We start from the raw sequence: 18,415 nt of genomic DNA on the forward strand, positions 1-18,415 counted from the left end.
GACTTCCCAGAGCTACACACAGGGTTTACAATACAATAATTATATTCTGTCTTAAATTATATTATCCTTAAATTAACAATTCTATAACATCCTTTAGCTCTCTTCTAAACTGACATATTAAACATCGTTATTACAAATTATTTAATGTTAATAAAATATACTTACATTAACAATCACAAATTGCTCAAAAACCAAATGAAACTTTTCAGTTCCATATTTCTTTTCTATATGATAACACATGACTTCTTAAGGCTAGTTCAGGGCTGCTCCTGGAAAGACCCTGTTCAAAGGTTGCAATGAGAGACGGTGGGCGGTACAAGGGGCCCGAGTCTATTGTGTTGCAATCGATTTCAACACCATGGAGAGCAGCAACGGGCAGGAAGCAAAGGACGTCAGAAATGGGATTCCGCGGCGAGGAAGGAAGCCTGGCTAGATTGTGTAACCATTTCCAGACCTGCTACTTAGTCACTCGCGCCCCTTTCTCTCCAAACGCTCATTGCTTAGCGATGAACATGTACTTAGGCCTTTGGGGCATGCCAAGTATTGTCAGAATAAAAAATGACACCCTTGGCCCTCGCCGTTACTAAACAGAATCAAGATAAGATAGAAACAAACAGATCACGGGTATCAAAATATTGCTGATGTTATCAGAAGGACAAATAATTACATATAGCTAGTGATGGGGGGCGGGTTAAAAAAAACAAACCCAGGAATTAGATCTACAGCAAGGTGAACAAATTTTAGTCTAGGCAAAGTCTTTCTCTAGAACTCAAACATCTGTCCAACAGAGGAGAATGTTTGACCACATACTCAGTCCAGAAATGTATGTTTAGTATAGAGATCTGAACCAATTTTTTCATAAATTCTATGCTTTTCCCCAGGTTTACTGAATTTCAGCAGTCTAATTTAGGAGTTTTTGTGTTTGAATATCGCTGATCTACTGAAAATCACATAGAGATGTATGAATCGATTCAGATCTGTCGTTTTTCTGCTTCTGGCCTACAGTACTATATAATATGACAGTAGTTCTCAACCTTTTCTTCATCACAGACCCCCTTTTAATACAGCCCATGACCACGGACCCCCAAGATTTAAATCATAACATTTCTTCAAGCCTTCGTGCACCCCTTATGATGATCCTACGGGGTCCAAAGACCACCGGTTAAGAAGCACTGTAATATGAGATGTCATAGTACCCAAATGTATTGAATTTCCTTCAACTATAAGCTGCAATTTGCCTGTAGCTTTAGCTTTATTTTATCAATGAGGACAATGAAGCAATCAAAGCACTTCAACTTGTAAAACAATAACATTAATAAATGTTGCTTTCTCTTCAACAGTAACAAACACCTGCAGGCTCAAGCTGGAAGACTTAAGTTTTAACAAAGAGCAACCAACTGTCTGTGATTTTTTCAGATTATTGAACATTGTTGACTGCACAATTTATAAAAGCTAAGCTGGAAGTGTAGGCAAAATATATTCAGTCTGGATCCCCGTTAACAGGCAATTATTATGAAAATAAGACTTCCAGAACTGCCATTACTGGTCCCACTTTAAAGCAAAGGGCTTTTAAAAAGCCATTACTGGTCCCACTTTAAAGCAAAGGGCTTTTAAAAAGCAAACAATTATGAACAAATCACATAATGAAAAAGGAGACCTAACTCCTTTATTATAGAACTTTTTGTTTTTTAAGAAAAATCTAAATTAAGGAGTTTTCTCAAGTGGCATTGTATCTCAATCTCACCTTCTGAATGTTCCATTTTTCTGACTTTAAAGTTGATTTCAATTATTATTTCTGAAACTTGCTAGATAAAAAGGTCCATCAATTCAAAACTATCAATTTCTTGAATAGTCTGCTATCTACCTGTCAGCAAGGAAAGAATACTGATGCTAAGCATCAAGTCTTTGACTTGTGAATTATCTGAATATTTCATATGTAAGTGTAAAGTTTGATATTTTTCTATAGTATAGCATGTAACGTCCAGAGCAGTGCATTGGCCTAGAGGTGAAGACGCTCACCTCATGCTCAGGAGATTGAGAGTTCAGTCCTAAGCAGCAACAGATGTTTCTTTACCAGGGCACAAAGAGAAAATATTTGCTGTAAAATCCTGATAGGCATCAGGAAGGGCATCCAGCCAGTAAACACTCAGCTCCATTCAGTCGCGTCTACTTCACTCCAATAAAAAGGGATCACAGGGGTTGTAAAAAGAAAAAATAGCATGTGATATCAGTTCAGTTACCATCCTTTGAAACAACAAAAACAAAAAGCACAAGTTGAATTTGTGGATCCAGTGGGTTCTATTAATGTAAGCTTCTGGCTGGTTGTTGGTTGTACAAAAACAATGTCAATGGACTTTGTTAGCATATTGGAACCAGCTAGAGCCTGAATTCCACATTTGGTAACTCCTAGTGGAAATGATACTCTAGGTCAGGGGTCCCCAACCCCTGGTCTGTGGACCAGTACCGGGCCACGGCATGCCAGCAACTGGTCCACAGAAACAAGCAAAGCCCCATCCATGGGATGCAGGCAGCACACAAACTCACGCACTCTCTGATCTATGGGAAAAAATTTCTCCACAGAACCAGTCCCTGGTGCCCAAAAGGTTAGGGACCTCTGCTCTAGGTGAAGGTAGAAATTACTTCAAGCATCTTATTATTAATGATTTAATATTCATTAATAATAGTACTCAACATTCTTTAAGACTTTCATTTAAGTAGTCTTACTGTATAACCCTTAAGCACCTAAGTAGTCTTACTGTATAACCCTTAAGCACCTTATATTACATTTTCTCATTATGAAGGAATATTATTTCAACGCTGATTTAAAGAAGCCCCTTTTTCCTTTTGTTCCTTCTGGGTATATTGCATTTAGACTGTTTCATTTGTTTAATTCAACTTTAGCTGATTCACTGTTCCCTTGTTCTTTCTTGTCAACCACTAATTTAGATTTCTCACAGCACTGTATGTATTAAGGCACCTGGATTTCTGAATATCTGTGGTGCAAAACCTAAGCACACCTCTCCATAAAATGTATACTACTTTTTTCTTCTTCTGTTTCCTTCTTGAAAAAAAAAATCCTTTCCTTGTCTTATTTTGTTTTGATGCCGTGTATCTCTACCTTCGCTTTTCCCAATCTAATTTCCTCAGGCTTTTGCTTACCTTTTTCTAAGGCGAATCAACTGCTTTGATTGCTCCTCCACTTATCCAGTCTTTTTTTATTTTCTCTTAATCAACTGTGCATTTTTTTCTTATTTCTGTGATGGTACTTCTTCATCCAGCTTTACTGCTTATACCAGTTAGACTACTTCTTTCTCCCTCTTGGATAAATTAAAAGTCTGTCATTTTTTCTAGGTGGCTCTACTGTATTTATCATCAAAGGTTATAGCTTTTCATTTTTACTATATCAATTTTATCTGTTTTACCAAGTGTATTTTGATTTACATGTAGGGATTAGTAAAAGTGTTCAACAAATCCCAGATTGGAAACACAGTGAAACTGCAGAAATATTAGATAAGATAACCTTTATTGTCATTTTTATACTGTGGGCACAATGGCACACATCAAAAATGAAATTTAGTTGCCCGCTCTCAAAGTGAAACACATACATGACACACACCTAAACATACTATGAACAACATATGTATAGACCCACATCCCTACATATACATCCCTACATATACATATACATTAGCTAAGATCTTTGCCAATATGGGTTTAAATCCAGATTTCATAGGGGCTCAAACATGATCACGTTGGTAGATGATCAGTACTGGAAGAGAGATGGGAGACGAGGGGTCCTTGGTGCTCTCTGAGCTTGGTTCTTTTCTTGCAGATGTTTCATTACCCAAACTAGGTAACATCATCAGTGCTAGTAAAGAGTGGGATTTGTTCTCAGTTTATATTCTAATAGCTTGCCCTGTCAGTGTTGGTGGGGAAGATCTTTGGTTGGGCTGTTTATGTTGGCTTCTTTGGCAGTTTCCTGATCGGGGTCTTGTTTACTTGATTGTTGGTCTGATGTTAATCTTGGAGTTAATATATGCTCATCTGGGTATTGATTGCTGGTGGGGACTGGGGAGGTGTTTTGGTCTTTTTGTTCCCTTTTTTGCCTTGTTCTCTCTTTTGCATAGTAAATAGATATTGTTTATGTCTCTATAAGTCTATTGATGGCTAATTTGTCAGAGTGCCAGGCTTCTGGAAATTCCCTAGCGTTTTTGGGCTTGGCTTGGTCTAGGATGGTCGCAATTTCCCAATTGAAACTATGGTTGAATCTGTCCATATGATGTGAAATTAAAGAGTTTTCATCATGTCTTCTGACTGCTAGTTGGTGTTCATGAATGCATTTTGCCAGTCTTCTGCCTGTCATACATAGTGGTTGTTGCAGTCATTACACTGTATGTTGTAGATAACTCCTGTTTTTCTTCTGGGGCTGCTGGGTCTTTTGGTTTACTTAGGATGCCCTGGTGGGCTTTAGTTGGCTTGTATACTACACAGATTCCATGCGGTTGTAGTAGTCTGTTGGTGGTTTCTGAGATGTGCTTAATATATGGCAGTGTTATTCTTTTTAGGGCTTGTGTTGGCTGTGCTCTGTTAGATTGAGTGATCAGGCCATTTTTGATAAAGTTGTGTGAATATCCATTTTGTTGGAATATGTTACAGAGCTATGGTGGCACAGTGATTAGAATGCAGTATTGCAGTCTGACTCTGCCCACTGCCGGGAGTTCAATTCTGACCTTAGTCAAGGTTGACTCAGTCTTCCATCCTTCCAAGGTCAAGGTTAGTAAAATGAAGACCAAGATTGTTGAGGGCAATATGCTGACTCTATAAACTGTTTAGAGAGTGCTATAGAGCACTATGAAGCAGTATATAAGCCTACGTAAGTGCTAAGTGCTATGTTGTATAGATGCTCTGTTTTCTTTTTCACTGTTCAAGGTTGCTGCGGTGAGTTTGTGCTCATCTAAGTAAAGTTCTTAGCAGCTTCTCTTGTGGGAAGTTGGGTTGTTGCTTTGGTAGAGGAGCCCTTGGTTGGTATGGGTAGTAAACGGACACAGAGATACAAGAGGCATCATCCTATTGGTATTCCTATATCTCCTATGGCTCTTGATATCAAGGTCTATGGTAGCCAGGTGGGAGTGCTTAAAGCATTGTTTTGTAGTGGTTCACTCTGATAGGGTTGTTTTGTCTGATACAGGCAAGAGACAAAGATTTTGCTGTCCCCCCCAAAAGGTCTTTTATTTTACAAAATTAGAAGTCACAATTCTTATAATTCTGTGCTTTCCATTCTCAAACTTAAGATCTTCCTAAATGAAATCCTAGAGTCTTCCTATTACTATAAGCTAACAATTACTTTTGTTTAATATCTGGATTTATATCCTGTGTTCTATGTTCATGTTCCTAGCATTGTTAGTAACACTGCTTTCCTATCTTAACTATTTCCTAGCATTTTCAATCTTGTTTTCTGCAAGGTCTTAAGCTGAGTTCACTGCACTTGAAAATCCTTCTCACCTCTACAGACTTGCAAACAGGGCTTTCCTTTACCCCCCCCCCTCACGGTCCTCTTTCCCTCTGGAGCTGGTTTGTGGAGCTGTGTGGCCGGGATGTAACATATAGGGGGGCTTGTTTTGGTTGCTTCTTTTGCAGATTCTGATCAGGGCTTCTGACATCTCCCCCAACCGAATCTTTGCTCCTCAGCAGGTCTTGCAACTTCACAGCTTGCCTCCCCCCCATCTTTTAACTTTGTTGTGGCAGTTTTTCTCCCACCTATCTGCTGTCTTTTTGACTTTCCTTCTTCCTTCTTACCCACCCACATGCTTGATTTGTTGTCCATGTTATGTGACATGCTCTGTACTTAAGCAGAGGGTGGGACTTCCTTAATCCTCTTTCCCAGGCTGTAACAGAGTTCTGGATCCCAGGGGGATGGAGAATTGTCTGATCGCCCTGAGTTTTGAGTTCATTCTCCCGTGCACTCTTCCCAGAGAGTGGTGCTAGGAGACAATTACTTTGCTCCTTGAGAAATCTCACATGGATGCAAGGTAGCCCTCATATTATATAATGCCTACGTGAATGTCAACATCCAGCTGGAGAATCCAAATAAAAAGCCAGGTGCATTCCGCCTCTGAAAATCTTATGGTTTATTGAATACACTACAAAGCCTGAACCCAGTTAAAGGTGCTTAATTTGATGATAATGATAATAAAGTTGGAAGGGACCTTGGAGGTCATCTAGTCCAACCCCCTGCTCAGGCAGGAAACCCTATACCATTTCGGACAAATGGCTGTCCAGTCTCTTCTTAAACACTTCCAGTGTTGGCGCATTCACCGCTTCTGGAGGCAGGTTGTTCCACTGGTTAATTGTTCTAACTGTCAGGAAGTTTCTCCTTAGTTCTAGGTTGCTTCTCTCCTTGATTAGTTTCCATCTGTTGTTTCTTGTCCTGCCTTCAGGTGCTTTGGAGAATAGCTTGACTCCCTCTTCTTTGTGGCAGCCCCTGAGATATTGGAACACTGCTATCATGTCCCCCCTCGTCCTTCTCTTCGTTAAACTAGACATACCCAATTTAGGCTTAAGTTATCTGCAGAATGCATCCTCCTACCTTTCTGAGGCTACTTAAATTATTAGCAGGACATTCTTTAAAAAAAAAAAATCCTGCAATGATACATTAACGTAATTCCCTTTCTATGGAAGGGCAATTATTATAAAACAACTTGTTTCTGGAATTGATTCAAGACTCTTCTCTATTAGAGTTCAGTAAGGGGATCAAATCTTTTCAAATACATATTTTGGAGTTCTGCACTTTTAAAGGATTTTATTAATTTGTTGGAAGATATACTGTAAACTCATCAGAGCCCGTGAGGTTGAGTGGCATGAACAAGTATGAATTTTCTACAAGGTTAGAAATACTCTTATCTCTCTGGGTCAATTGTTGGCTTGAGATTTCTTCCTTTGCCTTTCCACACGTAGAAACATTCCAGAAAGTCAGGGTTCATTCAGCATTCTAACCCTGAGGGGTTTTTTTCTAGATTTTCTACTAAGCAAGAGATAAAACATCTAATTGTAACTGGAACTAAAACATAATTGGAGCTGAAAAACAGATTAAGCACAGCCATACTTTAGAATTCTCAAACTAACTTCAGAAACTGTATCAGTGGGGGGGGGGGGAGAAATTCTTATAGCAAAACTATCATGAAACATCAGTAATTGAAAAGTAGATAATACTATACAGCATTGCCGAGAGGATACCCATTGAAAAATGGGAAAAATATTCTCATAATCTCTCAGCCTTCTTTAATGTACTATGTTGGATTTTAGCTTATATCATTCACAGCTAATCTAACTACAGATCAGACCAGCTGGGGATTAAGGAGATTGTAGTCCCATTCATCTGGAGGAACCAGTTTGGCAAATTTGGTTTCTGGTACAATATCAGGCAGGGTCTGGAAAGAGACGTATGATACATTCTCTTCTTCTGCTTTCTCTTAGTAGAAATCTTTGGGAGATTCAAAAATCACAATAGTAATTTCTGTAATCAGCCTGTAACCCTCTTGAAACCTCTTGCGTTATACTTTCAAAACAATCAGAGGATACATATAAGACCTGCCTTTAATGCTGTGAGTGAAGACTGACACAGCAGTAACTGAGGCAATCAACCCTAAATATTAGGTTACTAGAAACAACCACATTTATCCCACAAATTGTACACCACGTAAGAAGCTATGCACAAGCCACACATGTGCATCTCACAATAAATAGCTGAATTAATGGACTATTGATTTTAATGTATTTTGCAGGAAAAAAAGAAAAAGAAACATTTATTTAGGGTGCTTTCAAATTTCTAGGAATCTTGATGAGAATCTTCAGAACTTGTTTCACTTTCAGTCTCACTGTCTTCTGAGCTGTTGGTCTCTTCTTCATTCTCATCACTGCTCTCTTCGTCACTTTCCTCATCTTCTTTGTCAGGACACTGACTTTCTAACATAGAAATGTAAAAGACACAAGCTTAAAAGCAGCCATTCTTCTCAACGTTCATTGTGTCCGTGGCCTGGTATTTGCTGCCCTCATAATCCATTTGAATCTTCTTCCTGCTTCCCAGAAGATGACTATGTCTTAGGAGAAAATCCAATGGAAATGAAACTTTCTGCACGTCTCCTTTCAAAAATTAGAAACGGGTGTCGTAAAACGTAATAGACAAATTGGAGAGGTGAACAACCAGCAGCTTGAATTGCATGCCGGAAAGATTTATATTGTTTTGATCTAAAAATTATAATTCCACATCTGCTTCATAAATTTCCAAACTCTCTAAAGCAGATTTGGAAAATGTTTAGGAGGCTGGAGGGGAGACAAGGGATCTGTTCCTCTGGTGGGCACTATTCCATCAGCAATCGGAATAGTACCTTCATAAAAGTTTGTTAAATAGTTTGTAATATTTCTAATGACCATACTCACCTAGAAGCAGTTTCTTCTCAATAAGTGGAAGAAACTGCTTAGCCTCAGGATTGCTGGGTTCATATATCAGAACTGGAATTTGACAAGAGAGAAGGAATTAATATTTCTGGGATGCAAGAAAATACAAATTCTTCTTCCCACCCCAAATCCAAACCATCAACTTCTATTTCATGAGTGCAAAAATATTTTCTATGCACTCTGTTTAGGTGATTACCTGCTAAAAACAAATAGCTGTTTATTTCTTCTTCCAAAGCATTGGCTAGATAGAATACAGTGAATGGAAGGGGCTGTTAAGCAATATACTGGAATGTTCATAAATTGAGATTAACCCCACAATGTAAATGGAAATATCATGCATAACACTGCATTACAACTCTACTCTCTCAAAATTATATGTATATATATTTAATTATTCAAGTTCTCTCTGGGCAACATATCTAAAATTTGATGGGGACTTAAATTACGCTTCCTTAAGCAATAGGCAAATCAAAATGTAGCTTATCTTTTCAAAATGTTGAGTTTTGAATACGATCTCCAATTTAAAGTGGGAAGAGAAATAAAATAACAAAATTAATATTAAACAGTCCATACCATAGTGGCAGAATGTAACATGCAGGCAGGAACAGCATACATTGAATAGCACAACCAAGTGGCTGGCATTGTGTATCAGCTAGATCAGGGGTAGGCAATCTTGGCTCTTTTATGACTCGTGGACGTCAACTCCCAGAATTCCTGAGCCAGCCATGCTGGCTCAGGAATTCTGGGAGTTGACGTCCACGAGTCATAAAAGAGCCAAGGTTGCCTACCCCTGGGCTAGATCCTCCCATTTCCAGATGGGGGATTCTACCAAAGGTCATGGCTGAGAGCCTGTGGGATTTATAGATACAGACAGACAGGTGGGTATCGGCCAATCAACAAGGCACTGTGGTAGTAGACAAGGACCAGAAGATAGTGGTGGTGATTAGATGTAACAATGCCAAGTGATAGTAACATCAGGCAGAAATATGAGAAGCTGGAGAAGTACCAGGGCCTGAAGGAGAAATGAGAGAGAATGTGGAAATTAAAGGCCAAAGTGTCCCAATGGTGGTAGGAGCATTTGGGGCTGTGATTCCTAAGATGGGAGAGTAGCTCCAACAGATCTTATGAATGATATCAGAGCTCTCTGTCCAAAGCAGTTCAGTGCTGGGAACAGCTAAGATACTGCGCTGAACTCTCAAACCCCCAGGCCACTGATTGAGGACCCGAGATTGAGGAAGACTTATGCCACCCAAAGGGGTGAAAAGGATTTTTTTTTTTAATATGGTACTTAATCTCACAATTGCCACTCCGGGTGGTAAACATAGGAGTAAAAAAATGGACAAAATAATGAACAATATAAACAATAATGCAATACTGACACAATGGTGTACTTACTCATCTGACAAAGCTTCTTTGCAAGATTATATTTCCGTTCCATTATTGCTTTCAGAAACTAGGAAAGAGATTTTAAAATATACATTTTTTAAATAAAAAATCTAAGATTATTTGAGAGTGTAGCAAGATTTATTACTTTTAACTGATTTCAGGTTTGTTTTAAATTTGATTTATTGCTGTTCCTGGGATTGAAGCAGTGGAAGCCGTGAGCATATCTTAAATAAAATCACAAATAAAATACTGCATCCATAGACTACACCAGGGGTAGCTGAAGTCCACGAGTCATAAAAGAGCCAAGGTTGCCTACCCCTGGACTACACTATGGTTGTTACTAATCAACAATGGTAATATATAGCCTGCCTGTGCATTATCTTATGCTCTTCATTCTTAATGTAAATATCATTTTAAAGAACTTTAGGTGAAGAAAATGACATAATTACAAAACTAATATGATACAGAAAAGATTGAAGATACTGTGCTATTGCAGGGCTTTTCAACCTTTTAACCCATTGTACCACTTTTAGGATATGGCAATATCCGAGTACCACCAGTCGCCTAGCAAGGTGTCAAAAACATGATGACCAAAAAAAAAGGAAATAAGTGATAAAGTACAGGTAGTCCTTGACTTACAACAGTTCGCTTAGTGACTGTTCAAAGTTACAACGGCACTGAAAAAAGTGCCTCCCAAGCCACAGCCGAGCAAGACACCTGTCTGCCCACCCGGCGGCGCTCTTCCTCCTGTCCGAGGTTTTCATTGTTGTGAGCATTTCTGTTGAGGATTGGCAGCGGGGGTGGGGTGTTTGGTTTTTATTCCCCCCGTCTGCTGGGTGGTTGCAGCAGGTTTTGGTCACTTCACATGACCCTGGGACACAGTGACCGTCATAAATATGGATCAGTTGCCAAGCATCTGAATGTAAATCACAAGACCCTGGAGATGCTGCAACATTCCAGCTGATCGGCGCTTCTTCTGGGCTCAGCAGCTCGGCGCTGATCCTGGCGCTTCCACTGAGCCCTGACAGCCCTGCAGCTCCAGCCGTCTCTCGCTCAGGCTTGTGCGGTGCTGCCACCGGTTCAGCTCATTCCCCTCCCCCGCTACTTTTCTAGGATGGTCACGTACCACCTGCCAGATGCCAATGTACCACAGGTGGTACCCGTACCACTGGTTGAAAAGCCCTGTGCTATTGCATGCATCTTCTGGAGTCAGAGGTATTTAAATTACAATGTCCATATATGTTGTAGACCTCGTATTCTCTGAAAGAGCTGGAAGCAAAGTGATGCTGCCTTCCTAGCCTTTAAGGTAGAAGAAAGCATCAGAAGGTTATCACACCCCATATCTGCATTAGAGTGGATATGTTACATTTTTATTGTAGACAGATCACACTAATATTGTTGAGATGAAAAATACTGTTGTTTCTCATGCAAAACAAAACTATTTCTCCCATATACTATCTCATAAATGTATTCATGCCTGCCATGTTTTTTTATATATAAAGTAGATTCTTACAATTTTTTACATTCTTTATAACAATGGGATTTTCACTTATACGTGGGGAAGTAAACCCTATTTTATGAAATAGTAACCATACTGAGAAATATGTTTCCTTCTTTTCTGTGAAAACCTAATTTTGCTTCACTGCTAGTTAAATTTAGTATATTCTTGTACCTCTCCCATCAATTGCAGTGGTGCAATTCTCTTTTGAGCTTCATTGTTTGTTTGGCCAGTGTTGTTTTCATCATCTGAACTATCTGGTGGCTTTTCATCACCCTTTTTTTGGTCCATGCTGTCCTTTTGTGGTTCAGTACTGACTTCATTGTTGACAGTCTTTTCATCAATCCTGGAATTTTTCATTTTTTCACCTAAACAAAATTCAAACACCCATGAAAAGGATAAGAGAGGCGTTTGGAATTCTATACCAACCTTTTACAAATGTTAACACAAACAAAGTCACATTGTGATTGGTCCATATTTTAATCGTTTGTCATTAAATTGCCCTCTTTGTTAAATATTTAAATATACAGTATGTAAGGCAAATGATTTCGAGTGCCTGTACCATAAAATGAATGGCTCACATTGGATTGTTGATCCAATGAAATACATACAGTCAGATATTACTGATATCAATAAATAGTATATTCTTCCATATTTGTTCTACGTTCTAAGGGGTGGAAGCATGAGAATTATCCTGTCCTCTCTAATAACAACCATGTACTTCATAATTAGATTTAGATTAATATTTTTTCACATCCAATTGATATGATGTAGTTAATAACAGTTCTCTTTAAAAGAAAACTACAGTAAGACAGCCAAGTAACTTAAATGTTGAAAACATATTTCACGTGGGACGAGACTGTAGCAATTAAGCCATTATCTTAGAAAAAGATAACTCAGGAAAGAACTAATATGGTTGGAGGAGATAAAGATTCTTTTCCCCAATAACAGAACAAATTTCCCCAATGATAATAATTGCCAATACAGACAACTTAAAAATCTTTCAATTTACAGAATTTCTGCCTCAGAATCTGATGCTGGCTAAGGGCTTGGCTCTAAAATAAAAATGAGATGTATTCATTAATCAGGTCTACTGATGGAATCTCCTTCTTCAGAAAGAGGATATCATACAGAATAACAATATGTGGAGAGTCTCACTGTGGGGAGATTACTACGGTAGTACCCTATTTTTAGGTTTCCCTTCAGCAGCTGGCTTGCCACTGAGGGAACTGGAATGCTGGAATTAAACTGACCCTACCTCAGATGCAGGAGGACGTTCCCTTAAACGTGATCATGAGGTTCACTCACTAGATTTTTTTATATTCCATTGCACACTGCAGTTTACATTAGAGTTGTCAATCCTCACAGGATAGCTTTCCTGAGCTTAAAATGTATATCAACCTACCCTTCATTTAGTGAGGCTGAGTGAATATGACATCATGTGCAACCATGATATGAGTTTAGCTCAGGGGTCTTCAAGCTTGGCCCTTTTATGACTTGTGGACTTCAACTCCCAGAATTCCTCAGCCAGCGTGCCTGACTGAGGAATTTTGGGAGTTGAAGTCCACAAGTCATAAAAGGGCCAAGTTTGAAGACCCCTGGTTTAGCTCATAAAAAAGGTAATAGGAAGAACTGGAAAGATCAATGAACACAGAGCAAATTAACTTCAAAAGTCAGTTACTTTCCAAAACAATGCAACATTTGACAATTTTTCTATGAATTGTTAATACTTAGAATAAAATGATGCAAGGATGTAGAAGACGGTGGCTTCTTCTGTTAGCTCACTCGTGGATTGTTGGTGTGTTTTCTTCCCTCAAGTGGAAGAAAGTATGTGACACCAAAAGCGGCTGCTTCCACAATAGTCTTTTTACCTAAGCTCTTAAACTAAGCCAAGAAGGGCCTTGCTGCCCTTCTTGGCACACAAAAGAAGTTCACACAGGAAATTCTATCCCTTTTTCTAAAAGAAAATTGCACTTTCCTGGTGGATCCCACTGATTCAGCTTTAGCTTGAATCGGTAGCGGGCTAGCAATAGGATGGCAGCGGTGAGGACATATTCTTCACAGATGCTAAGTAGGCATCTGTTACAAAGGTGGGGCAAGGAGACCATGCCAATTACACTTTCTTGGAAAAAGAAATTATTATAGGCTTGCAAGAGTTAGTCAATTCACTGATTTTTTTTATTGATTTGAAAATTTAGACTTGATTAATTGGTAGCCTACGCTACAAATCCACCATTTCATTGCCTTTTGGAATAAGCTATGCTATGAAAATTTCAGAACATGAGTAAGTAGTAGAAAGCAAAAGAAATTTAAGGTGGGAGGTAAGAAAAAAAGAGATATGCGTAACAATCTAGTTTAACCCAAACCATTCACTATAATACTTTTAGCCTCCACTTGTTCTTGTTTTACCATTCATAGTTAAGTAACACATTCTTGTATCTTTTATACTTCTCCTGACATACCTAGCATTCACTTCCATGTAATAAGGTAGGCAGAAGCATTACATAGAGCCATTTTTACTTCTTTCAGCAATCGTTAATTCTTTCAACTCACCCATTGCCCTTCTGTCACCATTTGCATGTTTAAAAATATAGCCATCTATTTCCAATCTAAACATTTTAACATGATGCAAAAATGGAGTAGCGTTAATTGCTTTTCATGTATGTGTAACCTGCAGTAATTTACTCTCAGCTGTCAAACACAACCACCTTGTGTTATCTTGGGATTCTATATCACACCAGATATACACAAAAAGAGAAGAGCAAAGAACATGAGGCAGACCCAGAAGAAGACCCACTATGACAGCATCAAATAATAATGGTTGAGACCACCAGAAATAGCAAGAACAAGAACTTTGTATCTCCCTCAACACCTGAAGTGGTAAGAGAGGAAATTAAGAAGAAGAATACAACTACCTTGGTCTTTGTAATTAATTTGAAATCTATAGTCTTATTTGCATCATTCGCTGCAATCTATCTAACATTTGTTGGAAAATCATCTGGGTTCTCAATAACTTGATTTCATCTGCATGTAAAAGGCTCCATTCATGTCCCCAACTAAAACACCTTTACCATTCGCATGAACATTTCTTACCCATAACTGCATTAACCACCCAAGGGGCATCACACTTTCTTGCCAATTCTCTACACCACGTTAACCCACTTGGTAAGAATCTCATCTATTCCCACCTCCATCCTATACAGATTTTACTGTGTTCAGCAAACAAACTTCCACTCCGTTTTCATGCAAAATATTCTACAACTCTGTTCATTTCACCATGCAGACTTTTTTTTTTTTTTACTTTCTAACTTTCTAACAGTATTCTAACAGATACTGACACAAGACTCAGGAGGCAGATGCCGTCATAGAAATGTTGTCTATCTCAGCAGAGGTTTGTCTTGTCTTTTCAGAGTTAGGCTATCTTGTATCATATGGCTGTTTCAACCTTGAGTTAAGCTATTTCAACCTTGAGTTAAACCGGTAACCCATAGAATTAAAACAATTTCAGTACTGCCAGCAAAGCAGGCTAGCTCAACTGCACAATTCTGCAGCCTGCTACCTCCAGCTCTTTAGGGAGGCCGCAAAAGGAAGATGGTAGCAGAGATAAAGCAGAGGGGAAGGGGGGGTATTCATATCAGAACAAAACAGCTGCTCTGTTGTCACAATACTTCCAAGCACCCTCAGTAGTCACAATACTTCTGAGTTAATAGGTGGCAAAGCATAATGGCTTTGCCACTGCCATCAAATTCATTCACTACATTAATCCCGGTACCGCAAAGGACAACTTACAAGTCTGCTCATCCATGGGCTGGAAACAAGACAAAGGCCACATCGTGGGACATATGGAAGAATAAGTGATTGCCAGGTATGTTTGTACCATGGGTAGGTGAAAGGGTGAAAGGCTTAGGGATAGCATGCTGCGATGTATATTACGATTCCTTTCATTTATATACTTAAACTAACAAAGAAACTAGAAGTGAAGATTGCTTTTATCGATCTGCATTGATTCGATTACAGTAAGAACTAATAGAAGTGTGAAGCGAGAGTGCAGCGGGGGTGGGCTGGAGTGGTGGCGTTCATCGGTGTTATGCCAGAGCAGCATTCACTGTATCTGATCGGCTGAGCAACAGCTGGCTAGCATCAAGATCAGCAGTAGCAGCAGTGCACAGCTGATCAGCAGGGCGGCTGTGGGTGTCCCGGGGCAGAGCTATGATTGGTGCTGGCAGTGGTGCACAGTTGATCAGCTGGAAGGCAGGGGGCTGCAGGTGTCCCAGGGCAGCGGTGTTTGGCTGGTGACCAGATGTGGATGCCTGAAGGGAGGCAACTCGCCAGTGGCAGGGTGGGACATCCTGGGGGGGGGGAGGAAATGGGGGGAGGAGAACAAAGGAGGAGAGAGAAGGAGAAGGAGGATGGAGAAAGAGACAGAGTGAAGGAAGCAGAGAAACAATGTGAGGAAAAAGGAGACAGCGGAGACCAGCATAGAAGGAGGCAAAGTAAGGAGGAGAAGAGAGGAGAGGAGACGAGAGGAGAGGGAGAGGGAGGGAGAGGGAGAGGGAGAAGGAGAGGGAGGGAGAGGAATGAAGCCAGCAGGTGACCATGACCAGAAGAGGCTCCAGACCTGACAGAGGACAGCAAAAAGCTGATCCATTCTCAACAATGACCAGCAGACCATAGAGACAAGCTGATCCAGGTAAGTGGACAAGTCAGTGATCAGAGGGAGCGCCAAACCTGACAATGGATTACAGAGGCTAGCTGATCCAGGGTAGCAAACAAGCCAATGAGCAGAGGGGATGCCAGACACACCAGCAGACGGCAAAGACAAGCTGATCCATGTGAGGGAGAGGAACCACTGACCAGAGGAAGCTCCAGACGCACAAGGAGACAACGGAGAAGAGCTGGTCCAGAGTGGGCAAGCCAGTGACCAGAGGGGGTGCCAAATGCACCAGCAGATGGCAGAGACAAGCTAATCCAGGTGAGTGGGTGAACCAGTGACAAGAAGGGGCACCAGATGCACCAAAGGACAGCAGAGGCAAACTGAGCTGGGCAAGTGGAGGTCCCTAGGCGATCAATCAGAGCAAGCTGACCCCCAGGGTGAGGGGCAGAGTGAGAGACCTTGAGACATCAGGACAGTGACTGAGAGCAGGGAGGATTCTAATTACCTGGGAAATCCTGGGATGATCACTAGGAAAAGGGAATTGCCTGTAAATTGGGGGGGGGGGAATAGGCAGCACAGGACAGAAGAGAATAAATGGTGGAGGTTTGGAGGGAAACAAGGGGGGGGGGAGAACAAAGGAAGAAAGAGGAGAAGGAAGTGAGATGGAGAGTGAGAAAGAGTGAAGGAAGCAGAGAAACAGTGTGAGGAGAGAGTGAGAGAGACAGAGAGAGAGAGAAAGAGAGCACAAATGGGCAAGCCAGTGACCAGAGGGGTACGAGACACAGCAGCAGATGGCAGAGACAAGATGATCCTGATGCTCCACACACCCACAACCCCTCTGCCTTACCAGGGTTCAGTTGAAGCCTGCTGTCCCCCATCCAGAGCCTCCAGCCTCCAGACACTGTGAAAGAGCAGCCACAGCAAGACCAAATACTATTTATAAGGCTCTCCAATCAAATTTGATAATCATTTTGTGTAGTTATTGCTCAAGTGGATACCACTTTATGAAGATGAAGTGACTGCACACATGCAAAATCATGCATGTCCAGAACCATTATTTGTCTCTACAGACAATCAATACCAAATTAAAAAGACGGATAAATTGACACGATCAGAACAAGACATGGAGGAAATGAGGCTGCCCATGGTGGAAATGCATAGCTGAATTCCAGCTTCTACTCTCCATTCCAACAATAGACAATCTTCCATATTATCTATAAAGCACAAATGCAGACATAAATCTCACCTGTTCCTTCAAGGCAGTCATGCGGTCTTACATTCATCTTTAGATTTTTCTTTTTTGCAATTCTTGCTGCTAAAGCATTCCGTCTTAGCATTGCATTTTTTCCCAAACAATAAAAAAGCATAATTTTTTTTTCAAAAACAAACTTAAGTCAACAGAATAAATACTAAATAAATCTCGGGTGTTTTTTTTTTTACTTCCTTTATATGGTTAATATTAAGTCAGAATTACTTAATATTTAGGGCCAAATTAATTGCATTTTACATGTAACATGCCCATTTAAAAAAATGCAAAATAGCATTTTCTGCGCATTTAGGGTTGTTTAATTTTGGCAAAGAAAAAAGCTATTCAGAGTTAATGCTGCATTTCCCTGTCTGTGGACTGAGAGTGGTAGGGTTCATGAATGATCTCAAACTATTATTGCAGCTTCATTGCAGGGAGTATCTCTATCCTCACACCAATTGCCATAGAGACCAATATAATTATTGAGGTCTTTTCACATTATTATTGGGTTCTAGATGTCACATTGGCATCCGACATCATGGGGCAGCACCTCCCTGACATGCATAAAATAAAATAAATATTCTACAATGTCTGAAGAGCTGACTATAAAAACTTGTCAAGATCTACAAAGTTGTGTAGCTGAACAACAGTTAACTATTTAAAAAGCTTGATGTCAGCAGTTCTCATAATAGAATTAATTAACAACTCAACTGAAGTGAGACTTACTTTTCTAATGATTTAGCTGTACATAACAAGATCTGCTTTGACGGAGTGTAAGATCTGCTTGTAGATTCATTTCCACATCCCATGCTACCTTGGTTAAACATTTTAAAAAAAGATCACTGCAAAAAATGTTAAACATCAGAATAATGATTCTACTAAAATATAATTTTAAACAGTTGCTGTCACTTTTTATTTTTGCTTTGTTGTATTCCATCTTTTCAAGGTTAGGATCAAAGGTTGATTTTGGCACAACGATAAGGCAAGCAGAATACGGACATACCGTAAAATAATTGGTGAACTGTGGAGTAATTAATACATTTTCTAAAATAATAACCAACCTTATATCTCTACAGAGAATGAATATATTATTTCAATAATTCAATTAATGTAAGTTTGTCTCTTAAATTTAAATACCTTAGTTTACAGAGTGACCAACAAAGATATTATTGAGTCA

General features: G+C 39.7%; 1 protein-coding gene across 1 annotated transcript in view; it reads right to left on the bottom strand.

Moving 5' to 3' along the window:
- Positions 1-7,740: 7,740 nt before the first annotated feature.
- The window catches only part of ERICH2 (glutamate rich 2), a 30,215-nt gene continuing 19,540 nt past the window's right edge, over positions 7,741-18,415 (bottom strand). Inside the window, exons 8-13 of the mRNA XM_015811870.1 lie at positions 17,965-18,048; positions 17,239-17,321; positions 11,513-11,706; positions 9,850-9,907; positions 8,437-8,508; positions 7,741-7,962 (exon numbers count right to left, since the gene is read on the bottom strand). Coding sequence (XP_015667356.1) covers positions 7,826-7,962; positions 8,437-8,508; positions 9,850-9,907; positions 11,513-11,706; positions 17,239-17,321; positions 17,965-18,048 — 628 coding nt within the window. The 3' untranslated portion in view covers positions 7,741-7,825. The remainder of the gene's footprint in view (positions 7,963-8,436; positions 8,509-9,849; positions 9,908-11,512; positions 11,707-17,238; positions 17,322-17,964; positions 18,049-18,415) is intronic.

The sequence above is a fragment of the Protobothrops mucrosquamatus genome, unplaced genomic scaffold (genome assembly GCF_001527695.2).
Source record: "Protobothrops mucrosquamatus isolate PMUCROS unplaced genomic scaffold, P.Mucros_1.0 scaffold54, whole genome shotgun sequence".
In the NCBI taxonomy this organism is placed as follows: domain Eukaryota; kingdom Metazoa; phylum Chordata; class Lepidosauria; order Squamata; family Viperidae; genus Protobothrops; species Protobothrops mucrosquamatus.